Genomic DNA, 22,536 nt, shown 5'->3' on the forward strand with positions numbered 1-22,536 from the left:
ACTTAAAAAAACGCTACATTCCCCTAATCCCTAATGAAGGCACCACTGCCAGGCAGTGTTGGCTGATTGTGTTGAGTTGTGCCACACGTGGAGTTCACACGTCCCCCGAAATGTTCCAGCTTCGGAAGCCCTTATGCCACTCCAGTTGCTGTAGGACAGGCTGGAAAAAATAGGCCGGAATTCCGGACAGTTGGGAATAGTTCAGGAATTAAGCACGGGAAAAACACAAACGTACCTCACGCATCAAGGACAAAATGCTAACCGAGATGTCATGGCCGTACAGCAACGTACGTAGGTCTAACAGATTTCCTTTTGCGACGCAAATTAACTCCCCATGCAGGGGCAGATACAGGGGGGGCCGGGCTCCCCCAAAAAAATCTCTGCCCCCCCCAGAAAATCTCGAGTGCATGCGGAAAGTGGGTACAGAACTGACTCGCTTATAATGTCTTGTAACTATAATACGAAATGTGTCGTCGGATGTTGGCATATACAGGCGCAGATATGGGGGTGGGGAGCCAGATGGCCCGGGCCCCCCCCAAATATTATTAGGATAACTAAAATATTTGAAATACCCGTGAATTGAGAAAACATATAATATATTTAAGATACCCCTAAAAAGCTAGACAGCTGGGGAGCGAAGCCGGCCGCCGGTAGATAGTTCTGGACGCTGTCCTCCAAACGTTAAAAAAAACCTCCTCCTCTATAGTTTTCTTGGGCTTTACTATGCGGAGGTGGACGTGATGCTCAAGCAAGATTTAAATTTTTTTTCGGTGTCTGATGTAATTTTTCACTCTCCTGCAGAGCCAGGGCACAACGGGCACATGCCCAGGGCCCCGCGCTCTTATGGGCCCCGCACTCATTTAACAATCTATATACTCGTACAGGGCCGTAGTAACGCCGTAGCCAGGGGGGGGCGGGGCCGTTGGTGTCGGACGACCCCCTCCCCCATCTGCTAAAATGTCCATTTTCTGAGAGAGTCAAAACGAAAACTGGTATCTTTCTGTTGCATTTCTGGAGAACTCAGGATTTTCTTTATTTATTCGCAGTATTTAAGTTACGGAATCGTATATTGAATATTATAGAGCAACATTTAAAGGCCTAGGAAAAAGTCTTTGTGACCTCATTCTTCACATGCAAGCAGAAAGTGAATTTTAGTGCAGGCCACTATCATCATTCGGCACTTCGAGGAGGAAATAAGGGAAGACTTCCTTGCCTTTGTGCACGCCGAGCCTCACCAGTAAAGGTTTAGCCTGGCTCCTTTTGCGCACCGTTGAAGACCTCGGATTGGACATGGCTAAGGGCAGGGGACTTGGTTTCGATGGAGCAAGTGCCATAATGGGAAAATTCAAAGGGTGTAACGCAGTACTCATGAAGAAGCACACCCTGGCCAAGTCAATCCACTGTTTTAACCACCGGCAGAATCTAGTACTGACGAAGGCGTGTGACGTCAAGGAAGTGAAGATCGCTCTTCAAACACTGACCGAGGTGTACAACTTCGTTCATTCTTCGAATATACGCTCTCTCCGCTTCACAGAGGTTGTCAACCTCACCTTGACCAAGCGTGAAAAGCTGGTTCCCCTGTGCCCCACCAGGTGGATTGAGAGGCATGACGCAGTGGTTTTCGTTGAATTTCTGCCTGTCATCGCTGTTTTTCTAGAGGAAGAACTTGACGTCAACGCTGGGCTCCTTCTCATCGCCATACGTGTTCCCCGCTTTATCGTTGGACTGGTTGTAGTGGAGTGTATATTGGCGGCTTTTGGCGCATACTCTCGAGCCGAGCCGAACTCTTCAGAGAAAAGATGGCGACCTGGTGTCAGCCTATGCCACGATTCGTGGCATCGAGACCATTTTTGCCAAGTTCAGAGCAGATGCGGAGAATCATTTCCACGACGTGTTCATGAAAGCGGAAGAGCTTTTGGTCGAGGTGGGGTCATCACATGACACTATCCCTGTGCCACGACTCAGTGGACGACAGACCCAGCGATCAAATGTTCTGTGCGAGAATGCTGAGGAGTACTACCGCCGAGCGGTGTACATTCCGTTCGTGGACCACGTCTTGGCTGAGTTGAAGAGTCGGTTCGGCGACGACACAGTGCCTGTCGCACTTCAGCTCAAGCAACTCCTCAAAGGCCCCGAAACGGATGTTGCGGCTGTGCTTCAAGCGGCGAAGCTCTACGAGCTCGACATCGTGTCCCTGACACTCGTGAAGGCAGAAGCGGAGCGCTGGGCATTATCTGTTCCGGTCTTCCAAACTATCAAAGAAGCCCAGGCACACGCCAGCACCAGCATGTTCCCAAATCTCGCCATTCTCTTGAAAACTCTGTTGATGCTTCCAGTCTCCAACGCGGAAGCCGAGAAGTCTTTCTCAGCATTGAAAAGGGTGAAAACCTATCTGAGGAGTACCGTAGGCCAAGAGCGCCTGAACGGACTTGCCCTCCACTATGATGTCCCCATTTCAGTCGAGAGAGTGATAAGTAAATTTGGCGAAAAAAACCGCCGACTACTCTTTGCTTAGTGAGGCACTTGTTGAATACTTGGGAATTTGTAAACATATTTCTTTAGATCAGCCAATCTTTACAAATGTGTTACCTCAATCCCATGTAAAAAAAGCCCTATAAGAATTCCTTTTTATCTTCAGCTGTGTCTAATTTTACATATTAACTCTTTCTAGTAAAGGTTAGGTTTGTAATTTATATATGACCTGTATTATGATCACCCTTGCTGCCTACATATCGAAATAAACGTTTATTTTTCTTTGAATGCTCGTATGGTGATGATTTCTACCTTTTCAGATTTGCCTTTTCACTGGTCGGATGTACAACTTGAATTGTTTCTTGTTATTGCTTGCCAGCTTAAATATTGATTGCACTGCATATATAGATACAAGAAAAAATCATTTGTCACATATACGTTGATTGCTCGGGAGCTGCGGATTTTAAGCAAAGAACCGCCATCACTATCCATTGGTCTTCACTGTTTTGAGGCTGTCGCTAACTTATGAAATTTTACCATTGGCCCCCCCCCAAATTGATTTTCTGGATCCGCCCCTGTCCCCATGCTGGGATTCTGGACAACGATAGTAATCTAGGGTTATTAACCTCTCCCCACCAAGCAGAGGATAAGCAATTTTACAAAGGACAGCTCTGTTTAAATGCACACAGACAACAGCATGATGCCAGTAAGTTCATAATCATTATTTGTACTTTCTGTAAACAAAAATAACTAATAGTGGTATGGAGTTTGTGTCGGAGCCGGTGGAGTTGGGTACTTTTGGCCGGAGTCAGAGTTGGAGTCGAAGTCGGTAAAAATATCTCCGACTCCGACTCCTCTACGTAATTATTTATTCTGTAATGCTGTTGATTTTTTTCCTTCTTTTTTTAATGTGCTGCCTATAGCGCCTGTAGACTTCCTTGAGCTGCCTCTTTGACAATCTCGGCCCGTTACTGCCGTGATATATAATTACTAGGCCAGTTTTGCTACTTCATGGGGAATTCCCACAAATTTGTGGGAGAAATTTCCTTTTGTGGGTCTGTTATGGGCGGACATTTCAGGCGAGCATTACGAGTTAACATCAGTTTTGAAATAGGTCTTGATTAAGCTTTCAGCATTTTATAATCTTCTCTTCCATGCATATGGTTTACCAGTTAATTAAATTGTATATTCAAGTTCCAAAAGACTTTTGAGTAAATGGTATCTAAGAACTTGAAATCATGAGTAAAGTACACACTTGTATTCAAACTGGCTAGCTTAATCGGAAATAATAGTAAGGTCTGAGGAATGGATAGACAGTTCGTTTTGGAAAGAAGATCATCAATGAACAACAGAAAAAGTAGGTCAAGCCTTCTGAGGATTGAGGCAGAGAGGGCATAGAAACATCATTTTGAAGAATGCTGGGTAGGTTGAGGTAGCAAGTTGTTAGGCAGGAACACACCAGGTGGATCCAAAGAAAAGAAAAGCCAAAGAAAGTGAGGATGATGGTAGGAAATCTCCTGGGATGGGATGGAAGGTCAATGGAAGGAGATCAAGAATATTCAGTGCTCCACTCAAATAGTCAAAAGAATTTTAATAGTCAGAGATAAACAGCACAGTGAACATTTAGTAACAGATATACAATAGAATGACAGTGAAGTCTTAAGAAGATGTCAGAAAACAAGGTCAGAACAAGTGGATCGTGGAGATCAAGCAAGTGATGTCATTGCGCGTAGGCGCAACTTGTCCAGCTTTGGATTGAAATTAGGGATAGTAGAGTAGGAGGGCAGAGTAGAGTAGGAGTGTCAGAGAGCCTCAGCTGTCAGTAGCCCCAAAGAAGAGAAGAGAGGTGAGAGGAGAGATGATGTTGATGGAAATGAAAATAGAAATTAAAAGAACCGCAGATATTTGAGAAGAGAAGAAAGAAAAGAGGAGTTATCAAGACACCATCAAGGCAGGCAGCCAGAGGGGAGTCCTCCTGGGGAATGGGTGGTCCTCCCCCAGGCAGGGCCAGATGTAGTGAGAGCATTTGAATTTTGAATTTTGGAAAAATTTTGATATGTTATGTGAATGTTGTATGGTGTGGATAGTGGAGTGTGGTGTGGATAGAGGAGAGCTAGAGAGCATGCTGAACTACTCTGGGTGAGAGGGTAGGAAACGAAGAATAGGTTAGGGGGGGGAAGGAAGGGTGAGGTGGCTTCAGCTTCCTTCACCTCCTCCTATATTACCTCACCGGGAGTGGCTTGCGCCCGTTCGGTAGGTGTCTTCCTACCTACTCCAGCTTACACTAAACAGATAGTGACAAACTCTATGACTATGATATACTCCATACACTTTTACTTGTGGCACGACTTGCAACAAGAGTCTTCAATAGAGTACTTCATCAGACCATTATATGAACAAAAAGCTCTTGAGATAATTGAAATGGTATGAAGCTTGTTTGAAGTTTGTTCTATGATGATTTTAATAGTCTTCAAATTTTCAGATACAACGAAGAATGTGATGAGAAAGACTTTGAAATCCAAAACAAGCCATGAAGAGGAGGATGAAGAAGTGAAAAACCCTGATAAGGAGGATCGCCATAGTGTAGGTTGCCTCCACCATACTTTGGTGCTTTGTATTTTCCAAAATGTTTTAACCCGACTAAGGAACTGAAGCCTGGATCTTTTGTTTTGAGCCAAGCACATACATACACTAATCACTAATTCTCTCTCTCTCTCTCTCTCTCTCTCTCTCTCTCTCTCTCTCTCTCTCTCTCTCTCTCTCTCTCTCTCTCTCTCTCTCTCCCCACACACACACACCCAGTGTCAGATGAAGATTTTTTGCCTGACATTCATAGCCCTTCCCACTATCAGGTCATTTTTAAACTTTCTCATATATTCAGATCCTTATTAAATCCCAATACTTTATATTTAAAACCCTTAATATACCCTTAATAGTGGTCCTTCTTAGAGACTCGAGGGTACTGCTTTGAGATGTAAACAAACATGGCGGAGACAGCGACATTGTCAGAGGGGTAATGGGTATGAAGTTTTTGCATCACATTATTTTAATTATTATTCTACATCATATTACCAGTTGTTATAATATTCTAGTACATATTTAAAACATAAGGAAGTGTGAAATTTCAAACTTGAATATGCTTCAATGTTTGTTGAACACGTATGTAAAGTAAGAATGTTAAAAGATAAGCGCAAAATGGAGAAGCAGGCATTTAATTGTAAATATCGAATAATAGCCAATTTTCTCCATCTCATCAATGTAATCCATATTGTTTGTGTATCAATCAAACAAAGTTAAACAGTTTTATGAAGAAGGTCTGTCTTACCTCAATGATCCCTGTCTACTAAGGAAACATAGCGTGTCTTGCACGTGTCATCAGGTTTGGTGTACAACCATCCACTTGTTTGTTTAGGTACAAGCATGGTTAAGAGTTGTCACTTAATTTTCTTTCTGACTGGTGTCATTTTATATGAAGTAGTGGTGAGTACTACTGTTGTACTACATTGTTACTTTAAAAAAGAGTTTCCGTTATTGGTGTAAAAGCGATCGCCACCTTGTTTACGTTTGCGGAGAAGTTTGCATTTTAATTCAAGTGCCATTGCTGCACTAAAACTTCACTAGCCAGTGGCCCAAAGCTGACCCTTGACCTTATAAGATGCAGGGCTATTTTCAGGGACATTTTTTTTTTAAAGTGCATTTTATAAGCTTCCACCTGCAGTGGTCAAGCGCAGTATGACTGATTCATTTAAAAACAAGCTCAACTGCTACTTCCTTCAACTTGATGTTCACTAATGTAGAAGTGCAAAGGCTTGGTGGCATTAACAGATTTTCCATATTACCACGGGGGCACCTCAGAATGTTCAAAACGCACCATTCCCAAACATTTACCACACTCAGTCTGGCAATTGCCAATACTCAGTATCTGGGCCAGACTTTTATCACACTTTGTATGGCACATTTAAGCAGTAGCAGATCCAGGGGGAGGGGCACCTGGTCAAGTACCTCCCCAAAATATTTTATTTTTTTATAACGGAATTGGTAATAATAATAATAATAATAATAATAATAATAATAATAATAATAACAATAATAATGATCATGACTATGATTATTATTATTATTATTTTATTATTATTATTATCTATTATTATTATTATTATTATTATTATTATAATTATCATCATCATCGTTATTTTGGAAATGCACAAATGAATGTTTATCTACTAGTTCGCGTTAACACATGTTTTAAAGCTAAAAAGAAAAAAAAAGTGAAATACTCCCCCAGAACAAGTATCTACACTACAGTTTATTCACGCTCTGCGAGTTTAGCCTCGCTGACTTGTGTAGTACGCGTATCAGGCGGGTACTGGACAAGGGTGGGGGGAGAGAGGCTCAGAGAACTGCGGCTGGTCGCAACTGATGTACAAAGACTGCCTCTTAAATAATTCAGTTCTGGGCCTGGATGATTTACATGATTATGTCACTGAAATCAAAATGTGGAGATCACGTTGGTCATCTGTACCTAAAAGCTCGTTGCCAAATACTGTACTTGATCAGGGGCGGATCCAGAAAATCAATTTTGGGGGGGCCCGATGGTAAAATTTCATAAGTTAGCGACAGCCTCAAAACAGTGAAGACCAATGGATAGTGATGGCGGTTCTTTGCTTAAAATCCGCAGCTCCCGAGCAATCAACGTATATATGACAAATGAATTTTTCTTGTATCTATCTATGCAGTGCAATCAATATTTAAGCTGGCAAGCAATAACAGGAAACAATTCAAGTTGTACATCCGACCAGTGAAAAGGCAGATCTGAAAAGGTAGAAATCATCACCATACGAGCATTCAAAGAAAAGTAAACGTTTATTTCGATATGTAGGCAGCAAGGGTGATCATAATACAGGTCATATATAAATTACAAACCTAACCTTTACAAGAAAGAGTTAATATGTAAAATTAGACACAGCTGAAGATAAAAAGGAATTCTTATCGGGCTTTTTTTACATGGGATTGAGGTAACACGTTTGCAAAGATTGGCTGATCTAAAGAAATACGTTTACAAATTCCCAAGTATTCAACAAGTGCCTCACTAAGCAAAGAGTAGTCGGCGGTTTTTTTCGCCAAATTTGCTTATCACTCTCGACTGAAATGGGGATATCATAGTGGAGGACAAGTCCGTTCAGGCGCTCTTGGCCTACGGTACTCCTCAGATATGTTTTCACCCTTTTCAATGCTGAGAAAGACCTCTCGGCTTCCGCGTTGGAGACTGGAAGCATCAACAGAGTTTTCAAGAGAATGGCGAGATTGGGGAACATGCTGGTGCTGGCGGGTGCCTGGGCTTCTTTGATAGTTTGGAAGACCGGAACAGATAATGCCCAGCACTCCGCTTCCGCCTTCACGAGTGTTAGGGATTCGATGTCGAACTCGTAGAGGTTCGCCGCTTGAAGCACAGCCGCAACATCCGTTTCGGGGCCTTTGAGGAGTTGCTTGAGCTGTAGTGCGACAGGCATTGTGTCGTCGCCGAACCGACTCTTCAACTCAGCCAAGACGTGGTCCACGAACGGAATGTACACCGCCCGGCGGTAGTACTCCTCAGCATTCTCGCACAGAACATTTTATTTTTTATTAATTTTTTTATTTTTTTTACGTCGTTGCCTGTTGCGCCGGTAGGCATCTTCCTGGTGGGGCCTGATGGTCGCCCCAAGGCTTCTTCCAGGTGGGGCCTGATGGTCGGCCCAGCCCGTTGTGGCGCAGACGAGTGTTTATAGTGGCGCCATCTTGATCTTTGATCGCTGGGTCTGTCGTCCACTGAGTCGTGGCATTAGGGATAGTGTCATATGATGACCCCACCTCGACCAAAAACTCTTCCGCTTTCATGAACACGTCGTGGAAATGATTCTCCGCATCTACTCTGAACTTGGCAAAAATAGTCTCGATGCCACGAATCGTGGCATAGGCTGACACCAGGTCGCCATCTTTTCTCTGAAGAGTTCGGCTCCGCTCGAGAGTATGCGCCAAAAGCCACCAATATACACTCCACTACAACCAGTCCAACGATAAAGGTGGGAACACGTATGGCGATGAGAAGGAGCCCAGCGTTGGCGTCAAGTTCTTCCTCTAGAGTCTAGAAAAACAGCGATGACAGGCAGAAATTCAACGAAAACCACTGCGTCATGCCTCTCAATCTACCTGGTGGGGCACAGGGGAACCAGCTTTTCGCGCTTGGCCAAGGTGAGGTTGACAACCTCTGTGAAGCGGAGAGAGCGTATATTCGAAGAATGAACGAAGTTGTACACCTCAGTCAGTGTTTGAAGAGCGATCTTCACTTCCTTGACGTCACACGCCTTCGTCAGTACTAGATTCTGCCGGTGGTTAAAACAGTGGATTGACTTGGCCAAGGTGTACTTCTTCATGAGTACTGCGTTACACCCTTTGAATTTTCCCATCATGGCACTTGCTCCATCGAAACCAAGTCCCCTGCACTTGGCCATGTCCAATCCGAGGTCTTCAACGGTGCGCAAAAGGAGCCAGGCTAAACCTTTACTGGTGTCGCCGGGCGTGCACAAAGGCAAGGAAGTCTTCCCTTATTTCCTCTTCGAAGTGCCGAATGATGATAGTGGCCTGCACTGAAATTCACTTTCTGCTTGCATGCGAAGAATGAGGTCACAAAGATTTTTTCCTATGCCTTTAAATGTTGCTCTATAATATTCAATATGCGATTCCGTAACTTAAATACTGCGAATAAATAAAGAAAATCCTGAGTTCTCCAGAAATGCAACAGAAAGATACCAGTTTTCATTTTGACTCTCTCAGAAAATGGACATTTTAGCAGATGGAGGGGGGGGGGGTCGTCCGACACCACCGGCCCCCCCCCCCCTGGGTATGGCGTACTACGGCCCTGTACGAGTATATAGATTGTTAGATGAGTGCGGGGACCAGTGGAACGCCAGCACTCCTCGGGCGAGCAGCTGGGGGGTCCTTCTGCGGCGGCGTGGTTGACCCGCCTGGTTATCTTCGCTTTGGACCCCCCCGCAGCAGTCAAGTCGACCGGTCGGCTGCTCGCCCGTGCACCTCTACGGGTGTCTACTGGGCGCCTGCCCGGAGAGCCCGTGCCTCCGTCGCTGCTCGCCGGCTGTTACCCGTGGCTGTGGCGGCGGCGGAGGCGTCCCTACACCCGCCGGGACTTGAATTGCCCGCCCCCCCTTACAGGGCCGCCTTTTGGACAAAGGCCCTGTCCCCCTGTTATTGGGGTAAATCTTTTAAGAAGAAGTGCGGGGCCCTGGGCATGTGGCCGTTGTGCCCTGGCTCTGCAGGAGTGAAAAATTACATCAGACACCGAAAAAAAATTTAAATCTTGCAAGAGCATCCCGTCCACCTCCGCATAGTAAAGCCCAAGAAAACTATAGAGGAGGAGTTTTTTTTAAAGTTTGGAGGACAGCGTCCAGAGCTATCTACCGGCGGCCGGCTTCGCTCCCCAGCTCTCTAGCTTTTTAGGGGTATCTTAAATATATTTTATGTTTTCTCAATTCACGGGTATTTCAAATATTTTAGTTATCCTAATATATTTTTGGGGGGCCCGGGCCATCTGGCTCCCCACCCCCATATCTGCGCCTGCATATGCCAACAGCCGACGACACATTCCGTATTATAGTTGCAAGACATTATAAGCGAGTCAGTTCTGTACCCATTTTCCGCATGCACTCGAGATTTTCTGGGGGGGGCGGAGATTTTTTTGGGGGGCCCGGGCCCCCTGGGCCCCCCTCCTTGTATTCGCCCCTGTACTTGATACATATGAGCAGTGGTCACAAAATTATCCTGTTACAAAGAAACTATTACGTATTTATGCCACTTTGCCTATTTTCTACACTTAACGTATAAAATCTTACAGACGGTCAACTATGGGTGAGGAGAGATTGAATGGGCTTACAAAATTTTGCATTCACCGTCAACTGAGCAAAGGTGATCTGATTAAAAAAAATTTTTACGGATGTCATTGATATATTTTCAAAAAAGAAAAAAAAGAAGAGAAAACTTTATTCTGTAATTTGTACATCACAACACACACACACACACACACACACACACACACACACACACACTTTTATTTTTTGACTTTTAACGTTTTAGCTTTTTAATGGTTTTACTATTTTACCTATAAACTGTGACATACGGGGGAGGGCATTACTGGCGCTGTTCCCGGAAAGAGGTTGGGAGGAGGGGAGGAGGAGAAAGTGTTGTATTATTGGATTGTGGAAGAGAAAATGGAGAACCGTACCGAGAACGAGATTGGGCTGTTTACGTCGCCATCACGTAAACAAGAATTAGTCGCTGATTTTTCGGGATTCAAGGAAAAGAACAGTGAGTTACAAAATAGATTATTGCAGAGAAGAGTGAAAGGGTTGGAGAGTGATATTGAAGTGGTGATGAAGATGGTGAGTTGAGAAGGAAGAGAGAGGAGGACAAGAGAAAGATAAGTGATCTAGAATCAAAAGTGGGGGAGCTTAAGATTCAGCTGATAAAATGCTCGGAGGAGATAAAGGAAAGCGAGGATTCGGTGGAAAAGATGAATAAGGAGCGGAATAAGTGGGAGGAGAAGTGAAAGGATGAAAAAGTGGACGTGGAGCAAAGAGTTAAGAATATGGAACAGAAAGTTGATAACGGTGGAGAGATGGTGCAAAGTGGGAGTGTACAGAGCTTTAAGGAGATTGTGGAGGAGCAGTTGGAGGAGAGAATGGCTGAGAAAGTGGTGAAGGTAATCAAAGAAAATGAGGCACTGGAAAGAGGCACGGTGGAGAAAAAGAAGAGCGTCATTGTGTTCGGTGTCAAGGAGGAGAAGACCCCAAGCAAATCTGCGAGGGAAAACAACTTGAAAGATGTAGTGAAGAAAATCGTGCAGAGGGTACAAGAAGAGGGAAGAGACCTGGTGAAAGAAATAGATGACTGTCATAGGATTGGAAAATACAATAGCGAAAGAGATAGACCAATTAGGATATTAATTAAGGCACAGAGCGAAGCAGAAGAGGCCCTGGCAGGAGTTTGGAAACTAGCGGGAGAAGAAGACACCAAAATGATGTGGCTGAGAAAAGATCTGAATGAACAAGAGAGACAAGTTGAATGAACTTAGAGGTGAGGTTCGTGATTTAAATGAGAAGAAATCGGAAGAAGAGAAGAAGGAGTGTTTTTGGAGAGTAATGGATATGAAAGTGAGGAAGTGGTTCATGGTGACAAGAGAAAAGAGAGAAAAAGTCGAACAGAAAAAAAAAAAACAGAAAAGGAGGAAGGATGGAAAGTGTCATATACGAATATCAATGGAATAGTGTCATCGTGGATAGAGTTTAATGACTATTTGAGAAACAACGAACCTGATATTGTGGGGCTGATGGAAACTATGTTGTGTGACCCAATTGAGGTGGTGGGGATTGGAGAAGGTGCATACAACATAATTATGGAGGAGAGACAGAAAGAAAAAGCAGGGAGGAGGTGTGATGTTGATGGTAAGGAAAGGCATTAGGGTGGAGGAGGTGATTGAGGGTGAAGGCTTGGTAGAGGTACTGAAAGTGAAAATTGTGGGTGCTGAAGGAAGAAGGAGGCAGTTTGTAGTAGGGTATGTGCCACCAAGAACCAATGCATGGAAGGTCCGAGAATATGAACAAATGATACAAGACACGGTGAGTTGCCTAGATGGAATGTTGAGAGAGTGTGAGAGAATAATTATAATGGGTGATTTCAATTACAAGGAGGTAGAATGGGAGGATTGGCAGACGCAGGGAACAGAAGAGTCATGGGGAGGAAGATTCCTGCAACTGGCAATGGAACATGTACTGACTCAGTGGATTAACGAACATTCCAGATTCGGGAAAGAAGGCGAGGCATCAAGACTAAACCTGGTATTTAGCAAGGAGCCGGAAATAATAGAAAATCTTGAAGTAGATTGTCCAATAGCAAAGAGCGACCATGCGGTTGTGGAATTTGAAGTAAAAGAAAAGAGAACGATTGACCAAAAAGAGGCAGACTGTTAGCATGAGAAGTTTTTTTGAAAATGCAAATTGGAGTGGGCTGTACAAAGCCACGAGTACACAAGATAAGTGGGAAGAGCTTTTAAAACGAGACAAGGAAGCCAAAAATAGATATGTCCCTAAGGTAACCAAAGAAGAAGGTTGGTAAAAAGGAGTGGTTTAACAAAAGATGCGAGGCAGCTAGAAAGAAGGAGGAAGCTTGGAAGGGATGGAGGAGACGAAGAAGAATCAACTCGTGGAACGATTTCAAACAAGCAAGGAATGAATATACAAAGATTAAAAGAGAAGAACAACGGAAATATGAAAAAGATATAGTCGACAAGCACAAAGACCAAACCAAACTATTCTATAGACATGTGAACGGCAAATTAAAGAATAGTGAAACAATCGATAAACTGAAAATGGATGGAATGGATGGACATATGAGGACCCAGCAGAGATGGCAGAAGTGATGAACAACAGCTTCCGTAAAGTTTTCACAAAAGAAGACGGATTTGTACAACCACCGGGCCAGGAAAGAGGAAGAGTTATGCAGAAGATACAGTTAACGTTGCAGGAGGTCAAGGAAAGCTTGAACAAGCTGGATGTAAGAAAAGAGACGAGGCCGGATGGAGTATCAGGGTGGATCTTGAAAGAATGTAGTGAGCAACTTGCAGAGAAACTACACTCCATAATGAGCGCCTCCCTGAGTGAAGGAAGGGTACCACAGGATTGGAAGAGAGCAAACATAGTACCAATTTTTAAGGGAGGAAAGAGAGAGGACCCATTACATTACAGACCGGTATCACTCACAAGTGTGGTTGTGAAGATATGCGAGAGGCTGGTTAAAAACAGGTGGTCGGATTTCTTAGAAAGTGAACAAATTATCTCGGATTGCCAGTTTGAATTCAGGAGAGGGAGATCTTGTGTTACCAACTTGTTGTGTTATTACTCAAGGGTGACATATTTAATACAAGAGAGAGAAGGCTGGGGGGATGGAGTGTACCTGGATTTGAAAAAGGCATTCGACAAAGTACCACACAGAAGACTAATTTGGAAAATTAAAAATAGGGGTGGAGTGGGTGATGGACTGATTAAATGGCTGGAGGACTTCCTAACTAACAGGGAAATGAGGACGATAATCAGGGACATGGTTTCCAACTGGTTCCCTGTGATGAGTGGGGTCCCACAAAGTTCGGTGTTGGCGCCAATAATGTTTGCTGTTTATATAAATGATATGGTGGACGGAGTGTCCATCTATGTGAGTTTGTTTGCAGATGATGCAAAGCTATTGAGACGAGTGAATAATGTGAAGGACTGTGAGGCACTGCAGAGGGACCTGGATAAAATATGGGAGTGGAGTGGTACATGGCAGATGGAGTTCAACCTTGGGAAATCTAAAATAATAGAGTTTGGTAGGAGTGGTAGAAGATGTGAATATGATTATAAGATGGGAAATGAGATAATATGCAGAAGCGTGGAAGAAAAAGATTTGGGAGTGACTGTCTCAGAGAAAATGTCACCGGACAAACACATCAACAGGATAACAGGACAAACTATGAATTTGCTGAGGAACATAAGGATGGCATTTGTGTATTTGGACGAGGAGATGATGAAGAAAATAATAGTTACAAAAATAAGGCCAAGGTTGGAGTATGCAGCAGTGGTCTGGTTTCCTCCCGAAAATAAGAACATAAGAAAGCTGGAAAGAGTGCAGAGAGTGGCCACTAAGATGGTGCCGGAACTTAAAGATCGGACTTATGAGGAGAGGCTCAATAGCATGGGGCTCACAACCCTGGAGAAAAGAAGAGAAAAAGGAGACCTGATAGCAGTGTACAGGGTGGCGAGCACAGGGGAGCATATGGACAGAGAGGACCTGTGCGTGTGGAACGAGAGGACATGGAAAGATGTTGAGGGCGACCACGTGTAGGCGAGATGTGAAGAAGTTTAGCTTCCCAAACAAAAGCATTGAGCTATGGAATAGGCTGCAGGAGGAGGTGGTTTGTGCAAGAAACATTCATGATTTTAAGGAAAAGTTAGACAAGAGGGGATATTGAGACGGGACAGCGCGAGCGTAGCTCTTTTCCCGTATGTCACAACTAGGTAAATACCCCCCCCCCCCCCCCCCCCACACACACACACACACACACGCCAAGATGGCGGACGGACACAGTTGAACTCCTGACGCGTCTTCAGTACTATCATCAGGCTGCGCGGGAACTAAACCCTAGACGTGGAAATTAAGGTGGGAGCCGTACTAGGTGGTAATCGTGCTGTTCCAAGTATTGAAGGCTGAGAGCAGTGAATAACACTGACTAATGAGCGAGGAGAAGGCGGGGGCGACGGCTTCGTCGCCACCACCAGGTTTGTTTACACCGGTAAGCAGGGGAGCCAGGACAAGGGACAATGATTTTGAAGGTTTCTCGGAAGACGTGGAGAGGCACAGAGACCGAGACATTATGTTGAGAAGGAGACTTATTGACTTGGAAAGGGAGATGAAGGAAATGAAGGACAGAATGGGGATGTTGGAGAGAGAGGTTGACGTCTTAAAGACGGAGAAAATGTTTGGAAAAATGCATACAATGACCTGCACAATCAGGTAACGTTGAATGAGAAGAAGACAGAGGATACAGAGGTTAAAGTCAAGGAATTAAAGGAAACGCATAAAGTTTGGAAGGAGGAACAAGAAAAGGAGAATATTAGCTTTAAGAAAATTGTGGAGGAGCAAGTCAAGGCTAAGGATGAAGCTATAACTGAAAAGGTGATCAAGGTGATAAAAGAAAAAACAGAAATAGTGAGGGACTCCGCTGAAAAAAAGAAGTCTGTAGTAGTGGTGGGCATTAATGAAGAGCATATGCCGATCAGACATACAAGGGAAAAGAAAGAAAGGAAGGCAGTGGAGCAAGTAATTGAAGCAATTCAGGAAGAAGGTCATGAGCTGGTAGGGGAGATCGAATAAGTATTTAGGCTTGGAAAGTATGAAGAAGGAGCCCAACGACCAGTAAAAATTAGATTTAGGTCTCAAGTGGCTGCAGAAGAAGTGGTGGGAAAGTCATGGAAGTTAGCAAGAACAGAGACCTACAAAAAAGTCTGGGTAAGAAAGGACAGAAGTGTGGAGGAAATTAACACGATAAGAGAATTGAAGAATCAAGCCAACGAAAAGAATGAAGCAAGGTCAGAAGATGAAAAAAAAAGTTTTCCGGAGAGTGATAGACATGGACCTAAGGAAATGGTACAGAAGGAAAGAGGAGACACCTTGAAGGTGGCATACACTAATGTGAATGGGTTAATCTCGTCAATGTTAGAAATAGGAGATTACCTGAGCAAGGAAAAAACAAATGTTATGGGGATTACGGAAACCAAATTGACTGGTAGTATAGATGCATTTAACTTAGGGGATGGTAAATATAATGTATGGATGAGAAATAGAGGAAATAAACAAGGAGGAGGAGTGATGCTATTGTTGAAAAAAGAATGGACAGTGGAGGGTGTCACCTATGGCGAAGAGGAAGCGGAGGTCTTGAGTGTGGGAATAAGACTGCAAAAGGGAGGATGCAGAAATACCGTAGTGGTGTATGTCCCTCCAAAAAACAATTCATGGACAGAAGAATTGTACAAGAAGAAGCTGGAAGATACATTGGATTGCCTAAGGAGATTGTTGAAGGAGAAGAAGAAGATTCTGATAATGTGAGATTTTAATTGTAAGGAAGTGTCATGGGCAAACTGGTCAACGAAAGGAAGTGAAGCTTCAAGGGGTAACAAGGTTTTGTAATTGGTTATAGATAACGTCCTCACACAGTGGGTAGAGGAAATACAAGATTCAGAGGAGATGAGTCATCTAGATTGGACTTGATAACCACCAGGGAGCCAGATATCATAAAGGAAATGAACTATAAGAGCCGTATAGGGAAGAGCGATCACGTACTTATCGAGTACATATTACGAGAAGGAGATAAAATAATCAGGAATGAGGACTACAGGAAAGAATGGTTTAACTTTAATAAGTCAAATTTTGAACAACTTGGGAAACATTTTGAGGAAGCACAATGGGATACTTTTTTTGAGGCTGAAAATGTGGAGGAAAAATGGGCTATCTTTCTACGAATTTACAACGGAGTGGAAAAATGGGTACCAAGGATGAAAGAAGGACAGAAATCAAGAGAAGAGTGGTATAATAGAAAGTGTGTAGACGCCAAGCAGGATAAGGAGAAGGCATGGAACAAATGGAGAAAAATAGGAGGATGGATCTATGGAATGAGTACAAAAGGAAGAGGAATGTTTATGTGAAAGTAAGAAGAGAAGAAAAAAGTTTTTTTGAGAAAAATATTGTAGATAAGTGCAAAGACCAGCCAAAACTGTTTTATAAGTTCATAAATGGAAAGTTGAAAAATAGAGATGAGATTCAGAAAGTTAAAGTTAATGGTGAAATCTTTGATAGTATAAGTGAAATAGTAGAAGTGATGAATAATTGTTTCCAAACAGAGTTCACGAGGGAGAGTGAGTTTGAAGGTGTAGATGCAGTGCCGGGGAATAGAGTGCATGGGTCTGGAGAGAATACAAACATCAGCAGATGAAGTTGGAAAATTATTGGAAGAATTGGATGCGAGGAAATCAGCAGGACCGGATGGTATATCAAATTGGGTGCTAAAAGAGTGTAACCAGCAAATAGCTGAAAAGTTGAGCAACTTGATTAATGTCTCACTAGCACAAGGGAAGGTACCGAGAGACTAGAAGAGGGCTAACATCATCCCAATACATAAAGGAGGAAGTAAGGAAGACCCGTTGAACTAGTGTCATTAACAAGTGTAGTAGCAAAGATGTGTGAGAAAATTATAAAAAAACAGATGGGTGGAGCATTTAGAAGAAAACAGTATATTAACAAATAGCCAATTCGGGTTCAGAGGAGGATGGTCTTGTGTAACTAATCTGATCAGCTTTTATTCAAGAGTAATTGATATAATACAGGAAAGAGACGGTTGGGCAGATTGTGTGTATCTGGGCTTAAAGAAGGCATTTGATAAAGTACCACACAAGCGATTAATATGGAAGCTTAATCATGTTGGAGGTCTGGGTGGTTCAATATTGGATTGGATTATGGACTTTTTGACGAAGAGAGAAATGAGAACAGTAATTAGGAATAATAAATCAAGCTGGATGGAAGTGACTAGTGGAGTCCCCCAAGGATCGGTGCTGGCTCCGATTATGTTTGTAATATATATTAATGACATGACAGAAGGGGTGACAAACTATATAAATATGTTTGCTGATGATGCTAAAATAATGAGGAGGGTGGCTAATGAAGAAGACTGTGTAGCCCTGAGCCAAGATCTCGATAGAATAAGCGAATGGTCACGCAAATGGGAAATGACATTCATTTTTTTTTCTTTTTTTTTTTTTACAGCTAAGGAGACAGTTCAAGGGCGTAAATAAAAAATATATATATAAAAAAGCCCGCTACTCACTGCTCCCGAACAGAGGTCAAAGGAGTGTCCAAAACGAGAGTCAATTTCGGGAGGAGAAGTGTCTTGATACCCTCCTCTTGAAAGAGTTCAAGTCGTAGGCAGGAGGAAATACAGATGAAGGAAGATTGTTCCAGAGTTTACCAGCGTGAGGGATGAAAGAGTGAAGATGCTGGTTGACTCTTCCATAAGGGGTTTGGACAGTATAGGGATGAGCATGAGTAGAAAGTCGTGTGCAGCGGGGCCGCGGGAAGAGTGGAGGCATGCAGTTAGCAAGTTCAGAAGAGCAGTCAGCATGAAAATATCGATAGAAGATAGAAAGAGAGGCAACATGGCGGCGGAATTTGATAGTTAAAAGACTATCAGTATGAGGAGGAGAGCTGATGAGACGAAGAGCCTTTGACTCCACTCTGTCAAGGAGAGCTGTGTGAGTGGACCCCCCCCACACATGAGATGCATACTCCATACGAGGGCGGACGAGGCCCCTGTAAATGGATAGCAACTGTGCGGGGGAGAAGAACTGGCGGAGACGGTACAGAACGCCCAGCCTCGAGGAAGCTGATTTAGTAAGAGATGAGATATGAAGTTTCCAGTTGAGATTTTGAGTTAAGGATAGACCGAGAATGTTTAGTGTTGAGAAAGGTGATAGCTGAGTGTTGTCAAAGAATAGTGGATAGTTGTTTGGAAGATTGTGTCGAGCAGATAGGTGGAGAAACTGTGTTTTTGAGGCGTTGAAGGACACACGGTTCCTCTTGCCCCAATCGGAAATAATAGTAAGGTCTGAGGCTAAGGGTTCTGTTGCCTCCACCCTTGAATCGTTAAGTCCCTGTATGGTGGGTCCTTTGTTAAAAGAAGTTGAGTAATGCAGAATGGAGTCATCGGCGTAAGAATGGATAGGACAGCTCGTTTTGGAAAGAAGATCATCAATGAACAACAGAAAGAGAGTGGGAGATAGGACAGAACCCTGTGGGACACCACTCTTAATAGGTTTAGGGGAAGAACAGTGACCGTCTACCACAGCATAAATAGAACGGTCAGAAAGGAAACTGGAGATAAAGGTACAGAGAGAAGGATAGAAACCGTAGGAGGGTAGTTTGGAAAGCAAAGATTTGTGCCAGACCCTATCAAAAGCTTTTGATATGTCCAGCGCAATAGCAAAGGTTTCACCGAAACGGCTAAGAGAGGATGACCAAGAGTCAGTTAGGAAGGCAAGGAGATCACCAGTAGAACGCCCCTTGCGGAACCCATACCGGCGATCAGATAGAAGGTCAGAAGTGGAAAGGTGCTTTTGAATCTTACGGTTAAGAATTGATTCAAAAGCTTTAGATAGACAAGAAAGTAAAGTTATAGGACGGTAGTTTGAGGGATTGGAACGGTCACCCTTCTTAGGCACAGGCTGTATGAAGGCATACTTCCAGCAGGAAGGAAAGGTAGATGTTGACAGGCAGAGGCGAAAGAGTTTGACCAGGCAGGGTGACAGCACGGAGGCACAGTTTCTAAGGACAATAGGAGGCACTCCATCAGGTCCATAAGCCTTCTGAGGATTGAGGCCAGAGAGGGCATAGAAAACATAATTTTGAAGAATCTTTATAACAGGCATAAAAGAGTCAGAGGGGGATGAGTAGGAGGAATATGCCCAGAATCGTCCAGAGCGGAGTTTTTAGAAAAAAATTGAGAGAAGAGTTCAGCCTTAGAGATAGATGAAACGGCAGTGTTGCCGTCAGGACTGAGGAGTGGAGGGAAAGATGAAGAAGTGAAGTTGGAGGAGGTGTTTTTGGCTAGATGCCAGAAGTCACGGGAAGAGTTAAAGAAAGCAAAGTTTTGGCATTTTCAATTAATGAAAGAGTTTTTGGTTAGTCGGAGAATAGATTTGGCATAATTCCGGGCAGAAATGTAAAGTTCGTAGTTAGCATTAGTATGAAGGCTCTGGTACCTTTTGTGAGCTGCCTCTCTATCATTGGCAGCACGAGAACAAGCGTGATTAAACCAAGGCTTTTTAGCGTGAGGAGTAGAGAAAGTACGTTGAATGTATGCCTCCATTCCAGAGACAATCACCTCTGTGATGCGCTGAGCACACACAAAGGGGTCTCCATCCTGGAAGCAATAATCATTCCACGGGAAAATCGGAAAAGTACATCCTCAGGTCGTCCCACCGAGCTGAAGCAAAATGCCAGAAGCATCGCCTCTTCGGTGGGTCCAGAGGGTGTACAGGAGCGATAGGACAGGATACAGAACGGAGAGAACAGTTTGACAGAATAAGCAGAAGGGTTTGAGGTAAGGAAGAGGTCTAGAATGTTGGGCCTGTCTCCAAGACGGTCGGGAATACGTGTAGGGTGCTGGACCAACTGCTCTAGGTCGTTGAGGATAGCAAAGTTGTAGGCTTGTTCACCAGACTGGTCAGTGAAAGAGGATGAAAGCCAAAGCTGGTGGTGAACATTGAAATCTCCACTTTAGAGTTCAAATAGTCAAAGAATTTTACATAGTTAGTAGAGTTAGGTGAGAGGTAAACAGCACAGATGTATGTAGTAATAGAATGACAATGAAGTCTTAGCCAGAGGGTGGAAAATTCTGAAGAATCAAGGTTGTGGGCACGAGAGCAAGTGATGTCGTTGCGCACGTAGGCGCAACATCCAGCTTTGGATTGAAATTTAGGATAGAGATAGAAGGAGGGAACAGAGTAGAGATTGCTGTCAGTAGCCTCAGAAACCTGTGTTTCGGTGAGGAAGAGAAGGTGAGGTTTAGAGGAAGAGAGATGGTGTTCCACAGAATGAAAATTAGAACGAAGACCGCGAATGTTGCAGAAATTGAGAAGAGGTTCGAGGAGCTATCAAGACACCTCTCGGGTCGGCAGCCAGAAGGGGAGTCCTTCCTAGGGGAATTTGTGGTCCCCCCTCCAGGCGGGGACTCCGAGGCATGATGTAGGTGTGCCATTTTGAAATTTGAATTTTGGGAAAAGGTGTATATGTTGTGTGAATGTAGTGTGGTGTGGATAGAGAGAGGATCTGTCTTTAGAGAGCATGCTGAACTACTCTCCGGTGTTGGTGAGACAATAGGGAAACGGTTAGTGAGGACATGGGAAGGGTCTTTGGAGGGCTTCAGCTCCCTTCTCACCTCCCATATATTCCTCACCGGGAGTGGCTTGCGCCCGTTCGGTAGGTGTCTCCCTACCTACTCCTACAGAAAAGTGTAGCGTGATGGAGTTTGGTAAGAGCAGTAGACGAATATCGGGGAACTACTCTCTGAGTAATGAAAGAATCATGAAAAAAACTGAAGAAAAAGATCTGGGAGTGATCATAACAGAAAAGTTATCCTTTGGAAAACATATAGACTGGATAACTGGGGAAACATACAATCTTAGAAACATTAAAGCAGCATTTACATATTTAGATGAAGAAATGGTGAAGAAACTAATAACATCGATGATACGGCCAAGACTGGAATATGCAGCATTAGTGTGGTCACCTAGATTGAAGAAAGAAATTAGAAAGTTGGAAAGAATACAAAAAGCAGCGACTAAATTACCAGAAACTCTGAGAGAACATACTTATGAAGAAAGACTGGAGAAATTGGGACTAACAACACTGGAGAGCAGAAGAGAGAGGGGACCTAATAGCATTGTACAGGATACAAGAGGGATTGGAGAAATTGGACAGGGAAGACCTAGTGGTACGTGACAGAAGTGTAACAAGAGGCAATGGTAAGAAATTGAAGAAGAGCGACTGTAGGAGAGACATCAAGAAATACAGTTTTCCATACAGAAGCTTAACAACATGGAACGGACTTGACGAGGAGACTGTGTGAGCAAAAACGATTCGTGAATTTAAAGCCAAACTGGATAATAAGCGTTTTGGAGACGGAACAGCACGAGCCTAGTACGGCTCTTTTCCTGTATTTCACAACTAGGTAAATACAACTGGGTTAATACACACACACACACACACACACACGGAGCAGATACAGAGCAAGACAGACGTGTAGCACAACCGCTCCTGGGGGATCAGCTGTTTCTTCGCCCTCTTGGTTGTTGTGTTTACAGGGCCAGGGGGTGCTCTGATGGGCCCGTCTCCCATGTAAATAACTTAAAAAAGCTAGTGTAAAATGTGTGAGGAGGAGAAGGGGTGGCAGACACCAAAAAAGGAGGAAGAGGAGGTGGAGCAAGACTGAGAAGGGGAGAGGGAGCAGTGGGAGGATATGAGGACAGTGAAGATTATTATGAATTTCTATTGAGCCAAATTTCTCTGGCTTTAGTAATAATGAACCGTCTCTGTACAGAAAAGTGTTGCTAGTGGAAAAGAAACTGAATACGTGGATCGGAAGAGTCAAGATCATGGAGGATGAAGATACGGAAGGTAAGATGCACAGTGACTTAAGGGCAAGAGTACAAAGTCTAGAAGAAAGGGAAAAAAATCTAGTCCAGGAAAATGAGGAGCTGAAAGAGAAACTGGCAAAATATGAAAAAAATGGTGAAGGAAGGACTTGGAGGAAAGGAAAATGAAGACCTGAAAGAGATGATGGGCAAGGAAGAAAAAAAAGTTAGGGAGGAAGTGCTGGGGGAGATAAAGACATGGAAAGTAGAACATGATAAAGCTAATGTAGACTTCCAGGAAATA

At 43.6% G+C, this 22,536-nt stretch overlaps 1 protein-coding gene across 1 annotated transcript in view; it reads left to right on the top strand.

The window, feature by feature from the left end:
• Window positions 1–5,785, top strand: part of LOC126983785 (PR domain zinc finger protein 15-like) — a gene marked incomplete at its 5' end in the record, with an annotated part of 50,485 nt that extends 44,700 nt beyond the window's left edge. The window contains 1 exon segment of the mRNA XM_050836890.1: window positions 4,955–5,785. Within this exon segment, the coding sequence (XP_050692847.1) occupies window positions 4,955–5,124 (170 nt within the window).
• Between the last annotated feature and the right edge of the window lie 16,751 nt (window positions 5,786–22,536).

Source organism: Eriocheir sinensis, chromosome 5 (genome assembly GCF_024679095.1).
Source record: "Eriocheir sinensis breed Jianghai 21 chromosome 5, ASM2467909v1, whole genome shotgun sequence".
Lineage (NCBI taxonomy): Eukaryota > Metazoa > Arthropoda > Malacostraca > Decapoda > Varunidae > Eriocheir > Eriocheir sinensis.